This window comes from Antennarius striatus, chromosome 7 (genome assembly GCF_040054535.1).
Source record: "Antennarius striatus isolate MH-2024 chromosome 7, ASM4005453v1, whole genome shotgun sequence".
In the NCBI taxonomy this organism is placed as follows: Eukaryota; Metazoa; Chordata; class Actinopteri; order Lophiiformes; family Antennariidae; genus Antennarius; species Antennarius striatus.
The window spans coordinates 6,028,323-6,055,870 of record NC_090782.1 but is presented as its reverse complement, the minus strand read 5'-3'; the positions used below and the strand labels follow the sequence as shown (position 1 = coordinate 6,055,870).

The 27,548-nt window shown below is 39.2% G+C and overlaps 2 protein-coding genes across 3 annotated transcripts in view; one reads left to right on the top strand and one right to left on the bottom strand.

The window, feature by feature from the left end:
* elavl4 (ELAV like neuron-specific RNA binding protein 4) overlaps nucleotides 1–19,594 on the bottom strand; it is a 75,883-nt gene extending 56,289 nt beyond the window's left edge. For both annotated transcript variants that reach the window (XM_068318749.1, XM_068318750.1), the window contains exons 1-3: nucleotides 19,465–19,594; nucleotides 14,980–15,112; nucleotides 13,798–13,926 (exon numbers count right to left, since the gene is read on the bottom strand). In XM_068318749.1, coding sequence (XP_068174850.1) covers nucleotides 13,798–13,845 — 48 coding nt within the window. In that variant the 5' untranslated portion in view covers nucleotides 13,846–13,926; nucleotides 14,980–15,112; nucleotides 19,465–19,594. The remainder of the gene's footprint in view (nucleotides 1–13,797; nucleotides 13,927–14,979; nucleotides 15,113–19,464) is intronic.
* agbl4 (AGBL carboxypeptidase 4) overlaps nucleotides 19,530–27,548 on the top strand; it is a 285,402-nt gene continuing 277,383 nt past the window's right edge. The window contains exons 1-2 of the mRNA XM_068318744.1: nucleotides 19,530–19,644; nucleotides 20,799–20,921. Coding sequence (XP_068174845.1) covers nucleotides 19,599–19,644; nucleotides 20,799–20,921 — 169 coding nt within the window. The 5' untranslated portion in view covers nucleotides 19,530–19,598. The remainder of the gene's footprint in view (nucleotides 19,645–20,798; nucleotides 20,922–27,548) is intronic.

Sequence of the window (27,548 nt, the reverse complement as noted above, 5' to 3'; positions counted from 1 at the left end):
GCCGACGGAATTCAGGCGCAATAAAGGGTAGAGTAAACCTGCGCCCCATGCTGTCTACTCACCATGACCATTCTCGTATCAGGCGTTGCGGTAATTTCGGCCGGTAAATTCAGAGGGAGAATCGGATGGAGGAGCGGCTGCGCGCCGGAGACGGCAAATGAAGCAAAGCCGGTCGGAATCACGCGGAGTCGAAAATTGAAGCAGAACGAACCCGATTGTTTCAAGACGACGCAGCTGCAAATGAGAATCTAGTCAAAAGACTCGTAGAAAACAGCCCCTCTACCTGGGCCCAGGGGGCATTCATGAAAGTCCAAGCACCTCGTGCGCGGACGCTCATTGGCTGAGAGGGAGCCGACGGGGCGGTTCTCCCGCGGAGGAGAGAGGAGGATGACGCGCCTGAGAGCTGAGAGTTTGAAGACAAATACGTTCAAGTAAGTGGCCGTACACTTCACATGGGCAAATTGACCGATAATCATTTTTACAATAATCGTCTTAGCTGGCAACGACTTCATATGTGTTTTTATTTGAAATTAAACTTGTAATAAGAAAAACAAACAAACAGATGGATGGTACATCAGCACCAGTTGCCCTCTTGTCTCATCAGAAATCTCCCCACAGGATGGGGGCACCGTCCAGAATGCTCTTTTGTTCAGCCCTTGTTCCTTTTTAATAACTTCATTAACTGCAACATCAACCCAAAGGGCACAGCACGATAAGCACAGATTGTTTATCGAATACTAATATCACGTCACAACGCATGTATTCTTTACTGTATCATAATGATCACAGATCATATACATTAATTAAAAGACAGCTTATAGTGCCCAGCAGTAAAGTTTCCACATGTACATTGTGACCAGCTGCTCTCCATCCCTGGCAGACAAAGAGGAGGGAGCTCTTGCTTCCTGGAACAGAATTATCTGGCAGCCAGCTGCAGCTTCACACCTATATATACACGACCACACGGGTATGCATACATTCAAGGTGCCCGGAATGACAGAATGAAACAGATTCCACGTAGAAACATTCCAACACCCTGTAAATATAAACATTTACACAACACCAACAGAACTCCAGGTTACCATCAAGACATCTCACCGGCTTCTTGTTTAATACTGCGTTAAGAGGCAGCCAGACAAAAGCTGCTCAAATGCAAATGCTCTGTGGCAGAACCAATTAAAGTCGTGGACGCGGATTAAACACAAGGACACTTTTCCCACTCCATCCGCCTTCAGAGATTTACCTCAATAGTTGTAATGCAGAGATCTGACATGACTGGTTGAAGTTGTTTCAGGAGTGCAAATTTCAGAAAAAGCTGGTAGTACTAGTGTTAAAAATAAGTCACTCATTAGTTAGTTATATACACTTCGGATGAATAGTCAATAAGTAAAACTGAATTACTTACTTAATTAATCTAGAAGTCAGTCCGCAGGAAATTAAATTAATAACTCTGATCACTGAATATACATTTAAATCCACTACTGATTCAAGGAGAAAGAAAAATTGTCTTATTCCTCATTTCAAATGATTTCCTCATTTTCATTTTTTTGGGACTGCTGGTCAGACAGTTTAAAGATGTTTACATGACCACAGGGAATTACAGATTATTTTCTTTTCTACAATTTATGTTCAAATATTAATGACACAGCAAAAATAAAGAAAAACAAAATTTAGAAATTGAAAGATGCTGCAAAATCAAGCTATATTTAGCAAGAAAATGGTTCATAGCAGTTAAACAAAATTTTAAACTGTTATTCAAGTCTACACCAAGCAATAGGTTGCAAAAGCAGTAGTGCAAATTGCACACATTTAAATTCTTAGCTTAATGATGCCCTTTGTAACTCATTAAAGGCAATGCTGTGAACACAAAACCCACTATTAATCAAGCGTGTGAGCACTGTTTGATACAGAAGGCATCACATACATACCCTATGATTAGAGTTCAGCATATGTTTTTTTTTGCAAATGTGAATTTCAGCCACACTCTGAACAGGTACATGTCCACATGTCCGGTTCACACAGCAAGCTAGATGTCAGAGCCGTACTATATCACAATATTAATACACACCATGCTGTCTGTTACAACCCCCCCCCCCCACACACACACACGCACACGCACAAAACAACTCACCATTGTTTCAGATAGAGCAGAAAAGTCTGGGATTTGCAGTCTGGAGATTTATACCAATTTTCTGTATATAATACACCAAAGGGAGAGCAAAGTATGAAGCACAAAGAAAAGATTAGAATAGAAGTGCATATTTGTTTCACTCTATTTGGCTTTTATCTTTCCCAAAGAGCAGAAAGAAGGAAAATGTGCAACTGAACAGCACGGGTGACAAACCCACAGTTTCCCGTCCATCTCATACTACAGCTCTGACCTTTGAATTTTATAATTTTGTTAGGTCGGGAAAAAACATTCTCCACCTCATTGCCTCTTACTATTTCCTCCAAACCATGTGTTCATGGTTGGTTTTTAACTCCCTACTGTAAAAAAATGGAAAGTCACATCCACGACAATGACTGAAACACAAACCACATCTGTTGTTTGTCTTTGAAGACTGTTGTTGAGGCAGTAAAATGTGGGGTGGAAACACAGTGTGATAATTTTCTTTGTTCATAAAGGACAGTGTATTGACGTTGTTTTCTCTCGGTGTAACATGATCCAAATAACCTTTTCTCTAAATGAGAATATGATTTGAAAGTGAAAACAGTCTCACTTGCCAAGCTCATCATTTCACTAAACTGCTCTACAGGACCATAATTATATAAGGCAATGAAAGTGTCTGCCTCCTCTCACTAAATTAGCAATAAACACAATCTGGTCTTGCATTGCATTTTAATGTATGTGTGTAGTTATGACATACCGATTCATACAAAGATGGAACCATGTTGCTGCCATGCAGTTAAAGGCACACAGTGTGCATTAAAATGTTGTGTGTGGACAGATGGAGGTAGCAGTTGAGATATTTTATCAAGGGTATCCATGCTGAGATGCTTCACTGTCTGGGTTTTACGGATATTGCAGCAAAGCTTTTTATCTGATGGGTTTGACCCGTCCCCACATAGAGTTTATGGTTGTCCCTGAATAAAATGCAATGTGGCATTGAGTGAAGATAAAAATGTCATAGAAGTAATTAAGGGTAATGACTAAGCATGGCATCTCTCTCTTGATGACAATACCAGTTTTCAGACTTTCAAAGACAAAAAAGTTTATTTTATTAATCTAATGAGTTATTTGGCTTTTTAGACGATGACTGATACTAAACTGGCTTTAAGGAACTAAATTGCATTTGTTTCCTCTTGTGAAGTTTGAAAGTGAAAAAGCTTTTGTGGCTTTAACCCAGAAGAGGTAGCCATTCTGTCAGCAAATGTGAAACTCCATCTCACTGATTGGCTCTGGCTCATGTCCATAGACACACGCACACGCACACACACGCACACACACACACACACACGCACACACACACAAACTGAAGCTACTAAAACGCTTCCACATTAAGGCATTCAGACCAAAACTGGACTCATTTTGGTTCATGAAGTGTGTCACCGTCTGACACTGCTGTGGAACGGCTGGATCCCTGCAGTGTGCTTCAGTTTGTGCTTCCAGCCTGCTAATTTGGAAAGGAGAGGCTAATTGTCATGAACCCCTCCTGCTCTCCATTCTACACTGCTTCTCCACCCTAAACCCCCCTTAGTCACAGACCTTAATAGAGTAAGTACAGTCTGGAGTTGCACCTCCAGCTCCCTTACTCTCAGTCCGGGTCCCTTACACCACCAGCAGTGTATCTGAGCCACGGCCTGAAAGTTGTTTGAACAGTAGAAATTAATGGTGGCAAAGTGCTGCAGATACACTATAAACTCTGGTAACAGCAAACATGTAGTGTTCTGATAACCTGTGAAAGAGCAGGCAGGGAATAGCGAACATGGCATAGCAGGTCTGAATATGCAGTGTGCAGACGGTGATAATTGTGGGTGCTCTCGCTTTGAGTCTTGTTAACTGTCAGACACACTGCTTCAACACCTGTCTGCATAATAAGATTCTATTTAAAGTAGGAAAAGTGAAGCTGCCACAGAGGTGCTAGCTCAATGTGTTGAAAGAAAAATCTTTTGCTCCTCAGGTTCAAAGCAAATTAATAAAACTAAGGACACAGATCAAAAGTCTCGGAAAAATCACCCTTTTTATACTGTATAGCAACAACGAAGTGCTAGCAAATGACAACGAGCTCACGTTATCAGGCCCACGTTGATTTCACTGCAAAGTAAAATATATGGTAACATAGGAAAACATTTAATAGCCCAGGCCTACACTCCTCAGAATGCCACAGCTTACTTAGGCACTTTATGATTTGCCCTTGAAGGATGGACTTAAGCTGCTGCATTGAAGTTCTGGCAGTAGATGCGTCTCAGACTGATGATTGCCTCTTTCCTGGCAGGTGTCCACCCTCTGCTGGTAACAATCAGCAAATGAGAATCGCAGCCTTCTAGCTGTCCGTTTTCCCGGCCACAGACAAGCTCAGCATCGTAAGACAGTGCACAACTATTAGCACAATGCTGCTGTATCCGGACAACAATGGCCAATTTGGATTCAGTTGACATTTGCAATTTTCTGTCAGTGCTAAAACCGAGGGGTTTATCTTCATAATTCCATTGCCCACAAGGCATGAATACTTGGTCACTACAGACTCATAGGTGAACAGTGCACAGTACAATCAAATCTCTTTTGTGTGTCTTCAAATGCAGGAGCTCCGTGCTACGGAGCTCTGACAATGCAGTAATTGAGGGAAGCAGTGGGGAGCAGCCGAGGAGGGAACTGATCTCTTTAAGCGGGAGAACCAGAATCATTGCAATGGCACCTTATTTAAAGCAATTTATGTTAAATTATCTTTGGGGGACAGCCAAGCTCACAGCCAGTCACTGAAACACTGAGCACAAATGAGAGAAAAAAAAACTGAAAAGAAACATCCATTTCAGAGCCATGGAAACCACTAGGAGCACAGAAAGCCTCGCCTAAAATGACAAAATTGTTCAACTTGCTGTAACTAATAATGCCATCAAGTATATCACTCAGATTCTGACTCGTATCTTAACATTGAAAATATGTCCTCTGAGATTGTAGTGAAATCTCTGGATACTCTGATATTCGGGGGCACCAAGCTGGCAAACGGAAAAAAAGGCTGAAAAGATGTTGGGATCACGATTCATAATGCACTGTTAATAAGTAATTACTAGGTTACAGCTCATTGTTTTTGGTGGTCCTGGTGTCAAATGCCTAAAATAAAAAAAAGCGTTGGAAAATCCTTCTTCAGTAAAAAATACAACACAATCCAACAACAACAAAAAAAAAAACGATCAAAAGGAACACCAGAAATGTATTTGGCCAAATTTAACTAATCTATTTGAAGCCTTCCTCCAGTGTCAGTGGGCATGACACACCGTCAGCCAAACCCATGCCTGTGTCATTCTCCATGCTCTAGACTCCTAAGATCAGAAATGAATTCTTCATGCTGATTCTGGAATAAGGCTGCACTGCATTTGTCACAGCCACTTTCTTCCACTTTAACTCAAAGCTGTTTGGTATAGCTGGAGCTTTGTAGACTGCAGAGATGTGACAGGGGGATGTTTAAAAGCTCAGGCTGAACGTTCTGTCTATATCTGTGGAATAGTGATTGAACTGCTTGTTCAATCACCATGTAAACGCTGCAGAAACACTCTTCTCTGGTAGATTTATTTCAAGATAATACTCACATGACAGCCTTTTTCTGCATTTTGGTTAATATATATTTGTAGATGAGAGATGAAAGAAAACATTAAAATTTAGAAAATGTAAACCACATAACGTTTACTTTTTTTAGTCTCTCATTAGAGCAAACGTACTGATGTTGGTTTTTACCATAGAGGAGATAATGGAGGGTCTTTGAGGCTGTAGCTTAATACAAATGAGAGGTTTGTGGAGGTGCCCAGAGAAGCTTAGCTATGCATTGGCTGGTGAGTCTGGCATGTGTTCTGGCACTGACAGTGTATTCTCAACAGGACTCGGGTGGATTAGAGTCCATTTGGACAACAGAGTGGTCCACAGCTTGGGGTGACATTCAACTTCAGTAGACCAGAGACTTACACACTGATAATGAAGTGTAGCCTTGGTGTTACTTGTTAGCTGACGTATCATAAATGTCAACACCCTTATGATGGGGTGATGATTGGGACGGTGAAACCTGCTTCATTTTGTGTTGTTCTTCTGTTGTTTACTCGATGTTTGAAATGAGGTGGTGGTCATTCTGCAGTGCGGTGGGTCAGTAGATCACAGGGTAGAGTAGGAGGCTTTGGGGCTGGAAGGACAGCAGTATGTTTTTGTTTGATCCCAGTTGGGGTACACTGATGCTCATGGGGCGACCGCTGTGGTCCATCTGGTATAGGCTTTAATCACAACCACCAGCACCCTCTTGCTGATACACGCACACACATAGTATGACACATAACACACATCGCTTCTAATCTGACATTCTACAGATTGCTGCTCACTGGCAGGACATTCTATTTAAATTATGATTAATTTAGTCGTTTCTGCAGTCACGCACGTCTCCCTGTAGAAACGAGTACTGCGTCCTCCTTCTAATCGTCTATTCAGACCTCAGGTCGAAAAATGCAAGTTGCCGTAACACCAACTGTCAACTGTAATGATATTTAAAAGCATCATCAAAAAAACCACACCACAGATCACTATGAATGGTTTGCTGTGCCGCTTTTGATGAAGAATAACCTTTTCGAAATGAGAAACATCCAGAGTCTTTCACAGGGCTTGCCTACGGTACTGTGGACCAAAACATGCCTAAGCTGCTCAAATCCAGCTCTTCAAATGTCATATCATGCTTAACCGCCCTTTTGCATGCTTGAAGAAAAGGAAGTGGGCAATGCACGACAAGAAAAACTCCACCGGGTTTCACAATATATGCCTACATGCTTTGATTGTTTTCTATTATATGGTATTGAATCATTTGGAGATAATTCAAACCAAGAGATATATGACACGTGTATGAAGTCCAGCAAGTGAGCTCACTTTACTGATGCTAATACGTAGCTCAATACTCTGGAAAACCATTTAAAGCTGAATGCTTCTGTTTGAGTACATTTATTATTAAAGAGAGTAAAAGGTTAGCAGATAATGATAATACTGTTGTTCCATCTATGGTGGTTGCGTAGATCACTCACTTTGCATTAGCTTCCTCTCGGACAGAAGTAACATTAGTATTTTCGTTTTTCAAATCTCATCTTGACTGAACTTGTCCTTCATGAACAGTCATCTTACTAATTTATCGAAATAAAACAGATTTCCTCTCTCTATATTATACAAAAGTCAGCTACTGTTAAACGAATGGTCACACATCATTGGCACTACTGCCTATTTTAGCCAAACATCACTCATTCATAGTGACAGAAGACACCTTATCTCATCTAAGGCAATTAGCAAATCAATAATGAAAAAAAGAACAACATTGGATTTGAAACTTCCATTTCAAAAACGAGGGAAAATGGTACTACATAAACAAGCCAGAATCCAAAACATTGACAAGTGTTAAATTATCGGCAGTGGCAGCATCAATCAACCCAGCATCATCAGGAGCTGCACTCTCAACACTAAGGCACATCTCCTTATTCAATTCAATTCAAATTAAGTTCAAAAAACTTTATTTGTCCCTAAGGGGCAATTGAAAGCACATAAAGCAGGATTGGTGTAAAAGTTTAAACATAAACAGTGTAAACATAAACAATAAACATAAATAATAATTTAATAATAACATAAACACACTGTTTATGTTAAATAATAATTCAAAAGCTACTTCAAAAAAAGTTATATCATCGTTGGTTATACCATTGCTTCTAATATCAGCAAATGAAATCTTGTCAGGAACCCTCCACTACGTAATACCTCAAATTGGGTCGTACCACGGGTGTAATCTGTGAATGTCATTTTTGAAAAGAGACATTTTAATGCTCCTTTCTTCAGATGATTTTGTTTGCATTTGTGTCTGTTGTTAGGAGGATGGCTGTGCTAAATCCATCTGAGTCAGATTATCACAGACACAGACACATCGGCAAAGGGCTTGCACTGGATAATACCTCTTTTGTCAAAGTTGAAAAGGCTGACATCCAGTGTGTACAATTCAATATCACTGTGAGTTTTAAAATTAATTAAGTAGTGTACACCTCACGCTCACACTTAAAAGAAACATTATGTTGACCTAGAATGGCACCAGATTTAGCTGAAAACCTTACAATTTGACATCACTAACAAACAAAAGATGGAGAATTTTTAAACATCACCCATTTTGTTAGTCTCTTGTTTTATCCTCCTAGGTAGAACGAAACAATCGCAAATGCATGTCAAATCATTGTCCGCGAGAGGCAACAAAGCTTTCTCTAAAATGAAATGGTTTCTAGCAACAAGCAAAAACAATCTGGAATTAAAACCTAAAGAAGAAACAATAATTTACTCAACCAACTGAAGCATACAAATGCAGAAGCTAACTTGAGGTAAAAACCTAGAAGGATTCACAAGTTAACCACAGATATATAAGCAACTACACCCTGCACTGGAATGAGAGGATGTGTATGCTGGCCGATCACTGCATAGTGAGATTTCCATATTTATATTTTTTATTATATGTAGGTCATGATTTTTTTTCTACATAACATCGGACACTACTTAAAGAAGCTTGGGTACATTTCACCTTAATAAACTAGTTTATATTATCATAAAAATTCAACGGACAAATTTCAGTTATGCTAATCTGTGTATTAAATGATGTGTCAATCAATGTGAGAATAATAGGATGATCAAATCTATTTATTGATTAATTTTTTTGACGGAGCTGCACCCTTTTATTTACATTAGGATTACGGGTTGTGCTCTTCTCCAACCTCTATAATAATAGGCTTATTTGTCAAAGCGGTATGATCAGTCTGTTACTAGATATATTCAGCAGTCGGTAATCTCTACTCAAAAACAATGGGCCATGCCACTGCTGTTATACTAGAGAAATTACAGGTCATTACTTCCAGAACAAAGTACCTGAACACAGAAAGGTGACCTTTGCTTGGGCGTGGGTGCTCATGTTGCTGCAGTGGCTTGTACCGATGTTAGGCTATTCTGTCCTCTTCTGCCTTTTTATGTCCAATCTATAGAGTTGATGGGTATGCAAAATAGGCAATGATCAAAAACATGGCAATTTGTGGCGAAATACACACTAAAAGGCACTCACTCTGCAGACACTTAATTGTTGGGTTGGCTCACAAAAAAGTCATAGAGAGATGGAGACAGAGAGACAGTGAAGAGAAGGAGAGTGTTCACTTTGCGTTACTGTGTGTGTGTGTGTGTGTGTCTGCAGACACCTGCTCCATTCTGCAGTGATGGCTCCCAGCAGGACACAGGCTCAGCTGCTGATCTCTCGGCCCTCCCTGCAGCACACACGCTCTCTCTCTCTCTCTCTCTCTCTCTCTCTCTCTCTCTCTCTCTCACACACACACACACACACACACACACACACACACACACACACACACACACACACACACACACACACACACACACACTGTTCTTCCGACAAATATGAACCCTTCAGGCCCCCCTTGTAGTGTGTCTCAGCCTCCCTGACACACCACATGTGCTCATATCAAGTGTAAACACGACAGGGTTTACACACACAAAGCTGTGAAGTCTATGATCATATGATGTCACACGTAAATTCTACGACATGATGGACAATATCTCACTCCACACTGACATTACTCTGCAGGAATGACCTTGCTAACTAGTATCTCCTTTTCTCGAGTTGTGTGTATTTATAAATTACACTACATCTGAGCTATGTGCTGCAGTCTTCACAGATAATAAGTTAATGATAACATGATATCAGGAACATATTTTCTCCATTTTCTGTTTGCAGTTTTTCCATTTTGTCAGATCAGTTAAAGCTTCATATTAGTAAAATACTACAGCAGCTACTTATTTTTGCCAGGCCTGGATTAATCGAGCAACATTGTACGTGAGGCATGGTTGTATTTGTTGGCGCTGTATTCTGAGCATATCTTCGTCTTTCTGTTTCTTCAACTATGAGCGTTTTTCCCTCTGTGTCATCGTTTGGCAGGGCTGCAGTGCATAAATGAAGTAATTTCCCGGATATAGAGAAGACTGCAATCAAGGAAGAGGGAAGTGCAGCAAGTGGCAGAGCTAATCATTGTCATATTCACTGAAATAGAGATGACCTCCAACTACCTCCCGGCTGCTAATGCACTGTAGCTACATGTTTGACAGTATTTGTACCACATAACCTCTCTATTACTTCTTTCTCTGGCTGTTTGTTGTTCTGATGATGAACCTTTTTCAGGCAGGTCTGAAATGTAACAGTCTTTCTTAATTTTGAAACAAATCAAGATTTGTGAGTTGTCAAACAAAGCCTCTGTCACGTAGAGAACGCCAGCTGCCTGGAGTGGGTAATCAGTGGAGTTTTCTACAAATTAACAGCATTCAGCTCTGAAGCACAGAACACTGCAGGTTGTCAGATATTGGCTTTAGAAAATTAGATCTTTGTGACTGAACTGCTGAACCGCTGGCAATTCAGATTTTGCTTCCACTTTTTTATTTGATCCATTTGGGTAAGGTGACACGGCTGAGTTTGCCTGATCATCGCAATTCATTAACTGATATTTTGAATAGAGAAATATCCACATTAAATGCTTGCTACAGTAAACCCCTCCGTTGTGTTTCTGGCTTATAAAATTAATTCTTTGAACGCAATTTTGAACACACTATGTGACATCTTTTTTTAGATGCAAATCTAAGAACATGCGCACACACAAACACAGAGACAAGACTGGTGGGACAAGCACTAACAGATGCTCAAAACGAACTGAAAACTCATTGTCAGGTAAAGTAATTCTAAGCTTTAACCCAAGTATGTACATTAGTTATAATTTCTTAGTATTTAAAATGTATTAAAAGGGAAAACACGGAAGTCTACTAATATTATTTAATGACAACATCATACATTATTAATATTAACAGATAAACTAAATATATACTTTATGAAACAATGTTTTCCACATCAATTTTATACGAATGAAGCAATACTTTGTTGGCATTATTGATTTATATTTCAGCTTGAAATCATCGTACATGGAAAAATGCAATGCAGCATATGAATCTTCACACACCACCGCCACCAGAATATTCCAACACATTTATTTAATGTATGCAAATGATCTTGCTGTGCTTAATGAAGGCACTATTAATCACTATAACAATCCTTTTTAACCAAGGTAATCAGACACACACACAACTGCTAATTTTCAGATGCATGCCAGCACCTGTGCGCTTAAACGCAAGCTCACTTGGAATATGCTACATCACTAACAACGCATTGGTATCAAATAGGCAGAAATCACAAAATAAATTGCAACCAAAACATTTATTAAATATTTCACTTGAGGACCACATAGTTGCTTAGTAATAATTATATTATAAATACATTTTTTGTACCTGAATTTCTTCCCTTGTTCTGTATGAAATTAAATTTGCGACTTGTCATCTGTGAATCTGGTTAGTCAGGCAATTCCTCCAAATCTTTTTTTTAATCAAGTGAGATGCCAATAGATATTAGCAAATAAAGTTATCATATCAATTGCATGACATGAAAATTCAGTTAATTAGTTCCCCTTGTTTCAATAAATAGTTTCCGGTCCAGCAGCTTTTTGCAAACAGGAGATAACACTGAGTCTAATGGGCAGTGGAAAGCACAATCATTTTGTTTACTGTATAAAAACACCAGAGACATATCTGTGAAGTCTTGTAAAAATTCAAAAGCAAAAACTGAAAAATATTTTTGAAGCCCACCTCCTAACAGACGTATTTCATAGCTCATCCCTGCTGTAAATTTGCATACAGTTGACGGAAACCCCTGGGAACAGTCAGCATCATGACAGTGGGTTATGAAGGCTTCCGGGAGGCTCTAGGGTGTGGATCTGAGCCAGTTTGAAGAGGAGCCGAACCGATGAAGAGCCCACAGCGAATTAGACACCCACAGTTTCATGTCGCTTTAATGCGGCAAGTCAGGGATTTTCTTACAACGCTTTTGCCTAAACGTTCAGGGTTTTCTCATGCCCCTTTTCCCTATCACTCACTTCCCCTTGTAATAGTCTTTTCTGTGTAAATTGCAGAGAAAATTCTTCAATGCGAAACAGTCAGTCTGTCCCTGCTTGCTATATTAACATGACTTGTCAGATGCTTATTGGAATTGAATTAGATAGTTATGATCTAATATCATTTGAAATCTGTCATCTTATATGAGTGTGCAATACATCTTCTAAGGCTGCTGAAAAATAATCTTTCTTTTCAGGGATGTTATACAAAGTTCAGAATAATGAATTGTAGGTGAACTACTATTGCCTATTTAATAAACTGCCATAAATATTAATTCATGGTCAAAGAAAACTACAGAAATACAAAACTACAAAAACAAACAAACAAATAAACAAGCATAACTTGCAATTTACAAACACAAAATATATTTCCCACACAAACACGCGATCACACATGCCGGCAAAAACACAAACATCTCAGATTCCCTTGATAACAGTCTGACTGGCAGAGGCTAAAGACAGAGTAGGCGTCCGTAATTGAACAAACATAACAATGTAAATATTTACTAATACTATCCATCGGGGATACAAGCAGAATCCTAGAATTGATTTGCTCTCTGTCTGCCTTTTTGCTCTTTCTCGACTCACGCACATATGCAAACACACACACACACACACACACGCACACACGCACACGCACACACACACACACTCTAACTACCACTCCCTTCTTTTTTCCTTCTTTTCCTGCTTTAATTGCCTATGCTTATCACAGACATGGAGATGTGCTGGTCTGTCTAGCCTCTTACCAGGCGTGACCTGTAGCCCATCTGGGCTGGCAATGACGGGAGATCCCTGGGAAATAGCGGTGAGCGCGACTCAGGGACGGAGCCCACACCACTGGCTGCTAGTCCCAAGAACTGCCCGTACCTCGCCATCATCTTGAGATGCTGCTCGCAAAACACGCACACTCATAGACAGGCACAGGAGCAGAGGGGAGGAGAAAGATGGGGAAAAAAGAGAGAAAAAGGACGTGAGTGAAAGGAAGGAGAACAGGTAACAGCAGGTAGGGAAGACGAGGATTGTGAGTGAGGATTGCAACGGACAGAGGAGGGAGTGTGGTGAGGGTGGGAAGGGTACACATGAATAAAGAGTAGGGAGAAGGGGATAACGGAATACTTTCCTCTCACAGAGACGCATGTGTGAACACACACACACACACACACACACACACACACACACACACACACACACACACACACACACACACACACACACACACACACACACACACACACGCACACAGTTTTAGCCCCAGGTGGGCAATTTCACAGGCAAGCCTATGCTGGATGAGTTCGATAGCCACCTTGATTCTGTTACAATAGGTGGATATAAGGTCTCAGTACAAGCTCTATATTTATTATTACAACCCAGGTTGACTGTGAGAAGCGTAGCAGTCCTCTTGGCTCAGTACCACCTATCATACAAGGGAAATATAATAGCTGCTGTTATCAATCACCCCCTCTGTCTTCTGGCTATGAGCATACAGAGGCGTGCAGACACGCACATGCACAGACATACAGTAACACACATGACAGAATGGTTGGCAGCAGACATACACAGGCGAGATGTGGAGAAAGAAGCAAATCCAAATCTCTTTACCTCATTGCTTAACAAAGCGGCGTTGAGTGTTCGGCTTATTTCGAACATGTTAAGATTCGGAGCTTTTTTTTTTCTTTCTGTCCTTCTATTTTCAGGTTGTCTTCAGTTCTTTGCCCCTCTTGTTCTTGTCTACAGATGGGAGACAGTCCCAGGAACACACACACAAAAACAGAAAGAAAGTAAGAAAAAATGAAATTAATGGAAAAAAAAAAGAGGGATAAAAAAAAAAATCCTCCTCTATTTTCTGATTTTGGAGTTTGGATTTTTCAGGGCTCTGTTGTGTCTTGTTGATGCACCTCTGCTGGCTGTAGCTGTAGTGGTGGCGATGGTGCCCAGGGTCTCCGCACACAACTAAGAAGTCAATATGCTGTTTTTCTTTTTTTAAATCTCCCCAGAGTCAGCACATTAAAACAGGCAGTCAAGCAGGCGGTGGGTCGGTAGGTCGGGCTGGCAGGGTGGCTGGCTCCCTTATCTGTCCCCAGCACACTGGCTCACACAATACGCTCCGATCTTCACACTGCTCGCTACCAGATTAGCCTGTCCCACAACATAACACTTAGTTTAAACTCCCCTCCCTTTTGCTCTCTCTCTCTCTCTCTCTCTCTCTCTCTCTCTCTCTCTCTCTCTCTGTATCACTCCCTCTGCCTTGCTCCTTCACTCCCTCCCTCCCTCTCCAGCTCTACCTCTCTCACTCCATCTCTTTCTGCATCATTTTCTCTCTCCCTTATTGCTCACGCATTGATGCAGCTACAGTTCGCTGTGCTACCACAAGGTGGGAAGGCAGTTCTAGCAACAGCGACACCATCGCTGCCTACTTCCCTTCATCCCTTCCATGCCACTCCTATCTTTCACATTTTCCTCTCTCCTCCCAGTTTTTGTGTTTGTCTATAATACACAGCAATATATGGTGAAGGAATGTTTGCACCAACTAAAACTCTCACTCCCCTTTAGGATTAAACATCCAGTCATGAATAAAATGGATCATTTCTGGGATGTGATGGTTAACATTGTTTGGTTATGTTATTGAAATTACAGCTCTCATAAAAAAAAAGGTTGCAAAATCAAGTGTGGAAAAGAAGTACCACAGACTTACTTCCTTGGGGTATTTATGTAGCAGCTACGTGTAAATAATGGACTGTAATAAGAGCTGCACACCATTAAGAGAGTGAAAATGAACAGTACCTCTTAGCAATAGAGGAAAAAGTGAGGGTTGGGCTGATGTGAGCATCAAGGTCAGGTGGATGTCCTTTTCCTCGGCAGGGTGTGGTACACAGATGACGAAGCAGATAGTCAAAGGCATGGCAGGAGATCCCGACTAAGGAACAAATAAGCCAAGAGAAAACACAATTTGAGAGGACTGTGCCAAGAATATGATTCACCACATGCTTGGTTCTAGTCAACACCACTGTAGATACCTCAGAGTATAACTCACATTGTTCTTTAGCAATATTGAAGCAAAAAAATTGTATATTGAAGAAATTATTTAATATTGATTTATACTTCCATTATTGTCACTTATGTTAATCGTAGTGATGTCTTACTTGAGGTTCCATGGGCATGGCAAACGATTTATTCCTAGTGCTTTGAATGTGTTTTTTGCTGTCTAGGATCAGCATGGGGAGAGCGGCAAGTTAATGGCAGCCTATTGACACTGAACCATCTGTTCTAGTGGACGCTGTCCAGCATCGCAGAGAGGGAGAAAGAAAAGGAGACAGCGAGGAGTGACAGATAATCAGAGATGAGAGCGACAATTAATGGACGAGAGAAAACAAAGTATGAAGCGGAGGAAGTGTAAACAGTTTAAGAAAAACAAACGTGTGGTCGGACTCCTTTTGATGTGGCATAAATTGTTCACATTTTAAAGTAACACATTTTCTCTTTACATTTTCTGCATTAACAGGATATGTGAAAGTACCATCAATGTCATTGCTGTGTTATGGTAGTGTTAATGTCTTAGCTTCAATTACATTTTCCCCTCAGAAAAGGCCTGCTAACCACCTCCCTGTTCTGTAAAGCTCATGGTCTCTGGGGACGGCTGATTCGGCAGGGCTTGGGGTAGGGGGTTGGCAGTTGAATCATCCAAAGTGAGGGCTGCTTCTCATCCTGTCCTCTCTGACCAAGCCTCATTCCCTTGAGCCTCCTGATTGCTGTCACCATAGTGATTCTTTGTGCACTACCAGCTGTTCCCTGCATCCGTGTGTGCAGCCCCCCCCCCCCAATATTGTCTCACAACCAAACAAATGCCAACTTGCAGCCATTTATGTTTGATTTTGCATGACTTTATTGATGATGGACTTTGTATAGGGAAGTCTTGAGCTGGCCAGAATGAAAAGGCTTTTCTCTGTTCTCACTGGAATACAAATAAAAACCCAACTACAGTATATTACCTCCTTTTGAGCACACGCACACACACACGCACGCACGCACGCACGCACGCACACACACACACACACACACACCGCTTCAGGCTATAAAAACTTGATTCTTTTCTTTTTCTTTCAGTTATGGTACTGAGCTAGAAACACTGACTTATTTGATCATTTTGTAGTTTAGAAGAAAAAATATCTTTCTGAGACAAAACAACACACATTTGCTATGCAAAAGCTACTGTTTCCCCGGGAGGATTCCTGGTATGTTCTGCATGGGACTGTAAAGGTATGTTATGTCCTTAAATCACAAGCTACTCATGTTTAAAATAGTCACAATTTCTTAATATAATCATAGATCCTGTATGAAACAATGACAGGGATATTTACCTGTGAAGCACATTAATATGTTCAGAAATCCTAAAAGGTCAACAATGTTTTGATAAGAATGTAAAAATATACTCTCCTGAGAGATAATTAAAATCTTGGAGACCGTGGTGTGGACTACACTTCTCTTTCATGTTACTCTGTTTTCCAGTGATGGATGTGTTCATTAAATCATTCCTCCACTTCGCAAACATCATGATAAAAAGCATCATGTATGTAGAGAATGGAAGCAGAGAACGGAGGTTACTCTCATAATTGTAGTTATCTCTCTTCTTCTTTTTTAAACATATTTTAATACAGAACGCGTTAACATAGGAAAATACTTTATATGTGGGGCTTCAAAAGAAACAGAAAACAATAAAGAACAAAAAACATCGACTACTTATAATGTAATAAATCCCTTTCTATTCTTACATTAAAGCATTACAGTCTTTTGAGTGATAATGTTCAGGAGTTTTAGCCTAACATTTTGCTTCCAGGTACAATATGTGACATGGAGAGCCCACTTTACGTCATATAATACATATTAGATCATAGTTTAGTTTATACAGAGTCTAAAGTCCCAGAATATAGCCAAAATACAGAAAAACTGAAGAATGAGATGATGTCTCTAAACTTTTGTCTGCCATATGAGGAAAACTCTTTTTGCAGTTTTTAAAGCTAAGTGTGGGTCTCAATCAATAGAAATTATTACACACAGTATCAAAAATGAAATTTCAACTACTCTACTCCTATACAGTTTCCCCATCTGTTAAGAGCTGAGAAACATGGTACACATGTAGTGTATCTAATTCATTCTTCTCATGCCCTATGATTCAATTTCAATCTCCCCCCTTGAAAATGAATGATTGCACCACCGTAGAGCTCTTTAATTGGCATAGTGCCAAAGGAATGACATAGCGTGGAGGACAGCTATTCAATTTTCAATTTTAACAAAATATTGCACTGCAGATCTGTATTCTGTTCCTATAATCTGAGAAATAATCAGTCCGACCTATCTGCTCAGCGACCTGTTGATGGTTGTCATCAAATACATATCACACACAGAGAGAAAAATCATTGCCCTCTCCCTGGTCCTATTCATTTGGTCCTGTTACACACAGTTTATAACCTGAAAATTAGCAGCAGCCTGTATGCCTCTTGCTCCAGGAGTTGTGCGACTGCTCATTTGATGTACTTAATCAGGTGCAGCCTTTGTAATGGGAAAGAAATAGGACCAGGCTTGATTGGCCTTGATGACATCTATGCTCCAATTGTCTAGAAAACCTAAAGCTTTAATCAATCTGCAGGATAATTCAGAATCTCTGACTGCAGCAAGCAATGATTGGCTTTTTTTTTTTATGAAAGATAATTTAAAATGCTGGTACTGAGGCAATAAACCTGAAGCACAAACAATATACTCATAGCTGATTCTATGCAGTGTAATTGGACTTGATTCTAGTTTTGTGTATGTCAAAAGAACACAATTTAATAAGTACAACTGGTATTTATATGATTATTTCTGCTCCTCGGTCTAAGGTTAGGGAAGAAGTCATAAATATGAAATCAGCTGGAAGCAAACTTTTTCAAACCTCCTTTGTTTTTATTAGCTTAAATGGTAAATTATTATTAGTTGCTTGAAATAAGCAAATAGGTAAATGTAAAAAAAAAATCATATTTTATTACAATTAACCCCAAAATCTGTCTTTTTGGAACTTTAAACATCAAGCAAGCTATTGAATACGATCCATCACATTTGCAAAACAGATATTGCACTGGACACTGGCATCCGAAGTGCCACTTACCTGTCTTTGCTTTTTCCTTTGATAGAGGCACATACTGTCTCATAATTAAAGTGGCACAGCATTTACTTCATGTGGGAGGGAAGCTTATAATGGGAGAGACTCCCATGTGTATGACTTACATGGAATTTGAAGAATTTTATTAATAACGTAGATTTGGTAATTGCAACATGAACATGGCATAAGTCTGATTCTTGGCATGGTTTTTCCTTCCCCTGCAGGCACTTGGTGAGCTACTGTGACACCCCACATTTAAGTGAAAAATTATTTACTTGATGCTGTCATAAAATAAACAGTAGGTAGTAATAGCAGATATTTGATTACTTTAGCCAATGTTTTTGGCCAACAACTCAGTTTATGATGGTCATTGGTTCTCAGATACAGCTTTCAGAGTGTAGCTCATGATGTGACATAATGTTTCAGTCAAGCCTTGAAAAATTATGCTGAATTGATTCCTGGCTTGATGCTACCATGTCACTAATGATAATGCACCAATTCTGGGTATAGAGTCTGAATTCTGAATTTTTTCCTGACTTTCCTTAATTTTATTAGAGTTTAGAAAGGCAAAGATATTGGATACAAATTAACTTTTTCATTTCCAGTCATAAAAACTGCACAATTGCTCTATTATGAGATCTTTTTTTTCTTCTAGATCTTGTTTAAATTTAAGATATCAAAGATTTCATAACATGGGTGGATAAGCCTTTTCATTTCTAAGCTCTTCTCTATGCTGTAATAATAGTCAATACATGTTTTAAGCTAAACCATCCCATGCCGTATATAAAGTTACAAAAATTCTAGATTCCCCTTGGCTAAAATTCAGAGACCTTGCCCAAATCTGGTTATGTCTCACATTTGCAGCAGGTCATAGCAGTAAAGGGTAGCTCTTTAAGGAACATGAGATCCTTATCAAAATAGAGAAACCGTTTCAGAATGAAGTAGTCACTAAAAGTCACTCTTTGTTAAAATGGGGTCCAAATATAATCAAATTATTTCTGATTGCTGCTTATTAGTACATTGTTGTAAATAAAGCTAATATCCAATAAAGAGAATGAAGTAATTTGCTATTAACCACGAGTGTCTGTAGTTATTCTTGGGCGTATGATGTAACAGCTGAACTCAGCTCAGCTCACCTTTCTGCTCCACAGTGACGTCCTGACAGGATGCAGCGGCGCTGCAATAGATGGCGATGAGAACGTCTCTCGCGCTCCTTTCGGCTCCGTTGCCGTGGTAACACAGAGACAGCGTCGGCTCCCCCGGTACCAGAATGGAAAGGAAGATGGAGGAGAACACCGTGCGGGACGACGAGACTGGTGTGTAAATATACGTCTTACCTGGCTTCCCCATCATTTCTATACAAACGAAAGGAAGCGGACGATGTTCTGTTGTGAGCCACATAATGGCTGTGTGTTTCTGGCTGGCTGTACGTGTTGTTGACGCTAACGCTGGGTGTTCTGGCTAGCGGATAAGGGGATGTAAACAACAGTCAAGTCACCAGCTTGTCATGAGCTAGCTTCACTGCTACAGTCGTTAGCCAATACATATAACTGTACACAGGCAATGCTACTTAACAGTATTATTATTCATTATTGTTGGCATGGTAACACGGTCATCACTACGCCTTGAAGTATTGACTGTATCTGCTGCCTAGCTCTGTTACCTTAGCGGGTACACCGGACAGAGGCAGCTCCCTAGGTGGACTGCTGCGGAGCTAATTAGCTGCGCGTCGGTGTCTGAAACACACACGTCCGCTGCTCTCCCATATTAAAGCATGAGACACGCTAAAGGCTGAGCGCACAACTACGGCAATAAATACATGATTACAAGCGAATATGAATGTTCTATAAACAAAAATTTAAACCTGTGATCGTTTGTGATGATTAAGGATATCTATTTCTCTGATGCAACAATTTTGACATTTTGAGCGTGTATAGTTATAAGATTATATCAAACATGTGTCCTCCCGCCCAATTTGATATTTTCTATTATCCAAAATTTACTGTGTTTTCATTCCAACATTTGTATTTGATTCTTTAAAATGCAAACATTTAGTGGATAAAAGAATCAATGTTCAGTTTTCGTTTTAACCGTTTTCGTTTCAACTATTTATTTACACGCACACACACACACGCACACACACACACACACACACACACACACACACACACACGTGTTTATGTGAATGTACGTATCTGTGTATATATTTTGTGTGTGTGTGTGTGTGTGTGTGTGTGTGTGTGTATCACATTTGATAATACACATATTTTCAATCTTGACATTTACATAAAATCGATTGTGACCAGCTTACAATTTTATTTTTATTATGGAACATTTCTTGGTTAAGGATAATCTGTATGATTATCTCTTACATCCATTAACATTATGTTATAACAAAGTTATGCAATCTGTTGTTACACACATTTGAATCAAATGAAGCACACCTTATTCCTTCATGTGACACTTTCAGGCAGTGAACCTGGAGGAGAGGATGCTTTGGTGGGGAATGTGAACAAACTGATGGTGAGCCCACCAGGTTATGCAGGAGCTCCACGAAAAGGACATCTAGTTTTTGATGCTTGCTTTGAAAGTGGTGAGTAGAATCATCATTAAAATAAACAAAAATATTGAAGATCTCAAAATTTGTTTTGGTATTAGGACTGCAAAGTCCTTTAACATTTTTACCTCTGCTCCGCGGCACGCTGGCGCCGCCCCCAGAGTTTGCCCTGTCTCACGCCCTAAGACTAGCTGGGATAGGCTCCAGCATCCCGTGACCTGCTACGGTGGATAGAGCGGTTTGGAAGATGAATGAATGAAGGAATGAATGGTTTTTACCTCTTGTAATGCTGTTCATATCTCTTGATTCAGCTTGATTCAATGCCTATTTTGAGTGGAAGGAATTCAAATAAAGTACCGTGAAATTAAGGACTATTAGAGGTGAATTATTGAAAGAACATTTGCGGAATTTTCTGCAGAGTCAAGACTAACAGCTCAAACAATTTGTCTATTCCATTATTTGTGTTGAAAAGTTGAAAGTTCAGACAGGGTTTAATTAACCATACTCTATGAATGTCTTATCAGTGGATATTTATGAGCCTGAGTCAGGTGTTGTCTTGTTCCCTCAAATCAGGGAAATTCCATACCACTGCTTTGTTTTGGATTTAAACAGCCTGTGCATACATACATACTAGTGTGGTACTCATATTTGCTAGTTATCAATAATAGAAACTAGTTTTAAAGACAGAAAAAACAAGGCAGATGAAGATAGCAACATGGAAAGCAGAGAAAGAAATGGATAAAATAGAAAGCAAGGCAGTATTAAGTTGACAAATGGCAAAGTTGTTTATTATTAGTTATTAGTTATTTAATGTGTTACCCAATGCCATATTACCGTGCTTCTTACAACTGGACATTTGACAGTAATAGTGTAATTCACTCTTGATTAGTTGTTACATTCTTTTGAATTTTTGATGAATGTTTAGCTTAGTAAATATGTAGTTTTTGCCAAATAGCAGTAGACTATGTGTTGAGGTCCTGTGCCACAATGATGTTTGATGTCATTCAGCTTGAGGAATTTGATTTCACATACTTATGCCACTTATAAAGTACAAACCATTGGTTGTCAGCAGTAAAATTTTGTTATTATGATGCCTTTTGTCCAGAAATGTTTTCTAAAATAATTACGTGGGGTACATCATGCTAGAAATGTTGTGAATGCAAAACTACAGGCAGAATAGTCTAGGTTTGAGACATATGCCTCAGTGATTATTTATTTTGGGGAAGGGTTTGAAGAAAATGAATGTAGCTTAATTCAGGATAGATGGGACATTGATGAAATTTATTGCTTTATTAACATTAAAAGACATGTTACAAAAACCATGTTAGAATAAATGACTTTAAATAATCTATAAACACCTAATATCAAAGATGACGCTATTAGTCATTTAATCAGTTAATGTACTTTTAGCTGTTTGATATAATCAAGCATGGGCTCTCCTGCCAAGTGAGTAGTTTTAATTTTTTTTTCCCCCTGGGAAAATGAATTAAAATAATGCCAGTATAACAAATGCATCAAACACCTGTTTAAAAGTACTAGGATTCAGAAAATGGTGCCTGTTCTGTAATAATCTTGTGTTGGAGGAGCCCCAGGTGCCACTTACAGTATTCTACCCATGCAGTCCATGCTTTTTACACCCATGTATATGTGTCTGTGCCTGGGATGTACTGGGTGCAGTGATGAGAATTTTCTTAATGATAGTAAATGAGTATACACCCATTTTATGCATTTTGAAATAAAATACTGTGTGCTTTTTTTTTTTTTTTTTTACAGATTTAACATCATTTCTATCATAAACCAATTCATACTGTGAATTTTAAGTATTTTATTCCTTTATTTTGTTTAATTTTGAAAATTTATCTCAGAGAATTGACAAACGGTAACTTCTTTCAAACTCTCTCTTTAATGAATGACTTAGGGGAGCATATCCTGAGTAATTCATGCTTGTTTGTTAATGACCTTTGTCACTTTTTCTGGCAGCCGAATCACATAACAAAATTAAAGTTCTTTCTCAAAGCAGGCAAGGTCATACAGTGAGATCCACATGAAGGTGCATCTCCAAGCACACAAGCTGGCAGTGTCAAGTAGTCAGTGGGTCTCCTGGGATTGAATCTCTGTGTGGAGATTAGGTTCAGATAACACTCAGATTTCGTATTCCCATAGACAATCTTATTTTATTTCCCAAAGTCTGAGATGAGAGTTGACTTCTCATTGTGTACTTTTTGATGCCTGGCCTTGGTATCAATCGTGAATGTTCTCCAATGTTAATGTATTTTATTTTGTGTTTATGATACTCTTAGATCAGTGGTTCTTAACCTTGTTGGAGGTGCCGAACCCTGCTGGTTTCATATGCTCACTCGCTGGACCCTTCTTTGGTAAAAAAAAAGAAAAAAAGACATAAGTATATACTTTACTGGTTAATGAATTGTGCATTAATGTCACCTTTTTCAAAGAACAAAACCAAGACAGTGCATGAACTCACATGAAATGACCTACTTGCAAATCAGTGTGACTTCTGCTGTTGTTATTGAGAGACTAGTTCAGATATACGTGGCTTCACCTTGACAAGTGCTACTGTTTTGTCATATTCACAGCAAAGTATGTTTCTGTTGTTTCCATGCAGCTTAAGGAAGTGTTCCTTTATTTTTGCCAGTGACACAGTATTACAAGAGACTAGAGTTGCTCAACTTGACATTGCAGATCATGCAGAACGCTGACTCCCATCACGTTCCGTTATACAGTACATGTTAAGTCAAATTGCACATATTCGTCTGACCACTTTCTTTTTTTGCTCAACATAGTTCAGCAAATCAGATGACGTACCATCATGACAGGCATAAATCGACTACTGAGTGCGCAAAATCCCCTGTAGCACAGGTAGGCTCATCGATGTAGCGTGATCACCTGCAGCAAGTGATGGCTAAGGGGGTTGTGTCATCACGAATTGACATAATGTGTCAAACCTACACAGTGTTTCGTGTATGTTTGGCAAAAACAACCGACACATCGTGTCGAGTGTTTTATCTTAACCCCCGTCTCCGCCGAACCCCAGAGACCGACTTACTGAACCCCTAGGGTTCGATCGAACCCAAGTTAAGAACCAGTCTTAGAGTTAGGGTCAACCAACCACATGTAAGTTTTGTTGTCATATACAGTATTTGCCTTTGGTTGCAAATTCATACACCGGAGGAAAAGCTTTATAGCAATATAGAAAGATAGCAGAGAACATAATCCAGTCTTTTATTCTGTAGACATGTATCTTCTGAGGGCGAGTATGTATATGTAACTATGTATAAAGACCAAAATTAGCAAAATTCTGCTGTGATGTCAGTGTGACTGCTATTATTTGATTTGCCTTTTATTCCATATAACATGACCAGAGGAACTCAGACATTGATTTATGGGCACTGAGCTCTTACAGTGAGATCAGCTAACATGCCAGTGTCTCTGGCTCCGGATGAGTCTCCTGAATGATTCATGGATCTGATATTAATCTCTTTCCAGTAAAAAAAAAAAGTATTACTAAAGTTAGAATGGGGGCAAATGATGTTTGCTAGCTAATATCAAATTAGTGCTCTGTTTCTGTTTCATTTATTATTACTGCTTCATTGTTTGAAAATTTTAAAGCGAGCCTTTATGTTAATTTATGATCCATAATTCTTTCACATTGCTGGATGTGTATTGATAATTGTATTTGGTGATCAGCACAAACAAAGTATCAAACAGTGCAGCACACTATCAAAAACGCTTCATCTGTATTTCAAATCAGTGTGTAATTGTAGTGTAGTTATTCAAACTATTATTCAAACCCAAGAGCTCAGTACTGCTCAATGCATTCAGTATAAACCTTTAGTATTTATTCCTGTACTTTCTGAATAATGGTATTTTCATGTCAACCTTTGTCTTTCACAACTCTCAAACCAGACTGAGTGGCATGAAACATAACCATTCAATATAATTAGAAATTTATTCCTATATGTCAGGAAGTTTTATGTATCTTTTTCTCCTCCTTTAGATGACAGTTATTGCATCCAATACAGGTTACATGTTCATGAAGCAGAGATTTTATTTTGTTGTCTTAGTATACCACAGAATTAAATCTAATTGGTTTATTAAAATAGACACTGGTTATGTAATTTGTTTGTGGAAGGTCTAAAAACTAATTTACATGTAGATGAGGCTTGCTGTTAGTCTCATACTGATCAAGTCAGCGATAGCCTACAGTTTTACATATAGTAGGTGTCTCAGCCAACTGGTCCACTGACACAGATGTATTCTCAGATGTTTTCCATTAATAGCCACATCTCATTTCTGCTTCAAGATGACAAACTGAACAGTGATGACCCCAACTATGTAGTTTTATGTACATTACCTCTGAAGCAGTACTTACTGATGACAGTCTGAAGAGAAACAGCAAGTTTTCATCAACCCTCATTTGCACGTAGTTTTGCAAGTCAAGACCACCCGTTTATACTTTGTATCACAATACAAAGTCATGGAAAACAATAAGACTTAACTAATCTAAAGATCTGTGGTGCACTGGCGTCTCGCCCGGAGTTTCCCCTGCCTCATGCCCTCAGTCAGATGGGATAGGCTCCAGCCACCTGGGACCCACTTCAGCGGATGAAGTGGTTGACGATGAATGAATGAATGAATTATCTAGAGATTAAGCCTTGACCTATTGTTGTGTATTGTTTCAGTAATAAAAATGATAAGCAAAATATTGTTCAGATACAAATAACATTCCTATCTTGTCTTGTCACATGTGATTCACCACATGCTCCATTTTTTAATTAAGTCCAATTTTTTGGGGGAATGCATGCTTGTATGTTGGTTTAAGTCCCATCTGTTTCTACAAGGCTGTATGGGCATGTTCTTTTACAGTGCACGAGATGTAATTAAGCACTCATCGATTAGGCAGACCGCTGGCTGTTGACAATGACTTGCATGGTCAAAGAAATTCCCCAAGGGTGACAAGTGTTTAATGGTGTCCATTGATAAGCTCACCTCACAGACTCATCTGGCATTGCAATACATTCCCCTGGTACAATCCAGCTTCTATGGCAGACTGGAGAAAAGATCCTGATCCTGATGTGTCTGCCACATTGCATCCAAACAGCAGATGCTGTTTGAGGCATAGGTGTTCACACCATATGAATGTCTGATGTAAAATACTCATGAACATTGCTTTTGAAAGAATATTTTGATTTTCTCTTACACTTAAATTGATGTTTTGCACAATTTCAGTCATTTCATAATGTCTTTCTCCAGTTGGTGTATTCATTCAATATAATTTCCCCTCAGTTATATTTTAGCACCATCTTTCTATTTAAGAAAATACAATCTGAAGCTGAGAAGTTATTCATTATTGGTAGTTTGACTAACACCACAGCAGCACAGTAGCAGATATATTATGAGCTCAGAGTAAATGTGCACCACTGGCCAGATGATCATCTGCGATAAGTATAAAGTAGGGTAATGTCTGAGTTTATTCTTGATGGCAGCATAAATTAAGGGTTTTACCTATAACATTATGGAACTTATGGAATCTCTCATGCACTGAATGGTTTTGCTCTGCAGAATTTAAATTACTCATCAGCAATGATAATTGAAGAAATGTTTTCTTCATTGTGGAGATACAGAAAAAGACAAAAAATAGAGAAAATTGCTGCTAAGAGATAAGTAACAACAATAAACATTAAAGAAAATATTTTCACTGTTGATTGATGATGTAGGTCTCATTACTGTTTCCATTTTGTTTTCTCTCAACACTAAACAGTTTATTTAATCTGAAAAGCCTCATCTTTTCCTAGAAATCATCATGTTTTTGTTTCACAGCCCCTCCATAGAATGGCTGATTAATGTTATAGTTAAAGCAGAGTCAGATAGAGACAATGGGTAAGCAAAAAAAGAAAAGGAATAATATGAACACTAGTTGGCTGCTGGCTGATGTTCTGAAGTGGGTTTGGGAAAAACACAAGCTTGTCAGAAGATATTTATACTCTGGAGTACCCTGTAAATCGGGATAGTTGAGTTTTCATTGATTATAGAAGAGGGAAACATTTTTACAATCAAGCTACATGCTCAGTATGAGTGGCTTGGAGAGGCCTGAGCTTACTGCAGTGTGCTGCTTGTTGCCGTGTCTCGCCTCCATTTCTGATGAAACAACTCTGAAGGACTAGCAGTTTAATAATCAAAATAAATTTACTCAACATTTTTTTTGTTGAACGTCATGAATTAAGCTGTCACACAGTATTGTGCGGTCACAAATGTAGCCATTTTATTGTTTGATTTTCAACTTTTATGCTATTGTTGTGTAGCTCACCAGTTTTAGATTGCTGTGACTCTTATAGGCTTTCCATTCGTCTGAGTGGGAGGGAGCACTCCTGACATCTGATGTATTGAGAGGCACTCCTAGTCTCTCTGTCTCTCTTACATGTCCTTGGCAGCAGAGAGGCTTCACTGCTCAAATCACTAAATGGCCTCTCCAGCTTCCCTTTTAGCAGTTTTCTCTTCTCTCTCTCTTTCTTTTAAGTCAAGAGTAGAGTATGGTGATAAATTTAAGTTGTCCAGAGACGGTTGGCAAGACCATTGCTTTTGATTTATACTATTTATTGGCCATTTGTATCCATAAGAGATTACTCTTTATTATTATTGTGTTTT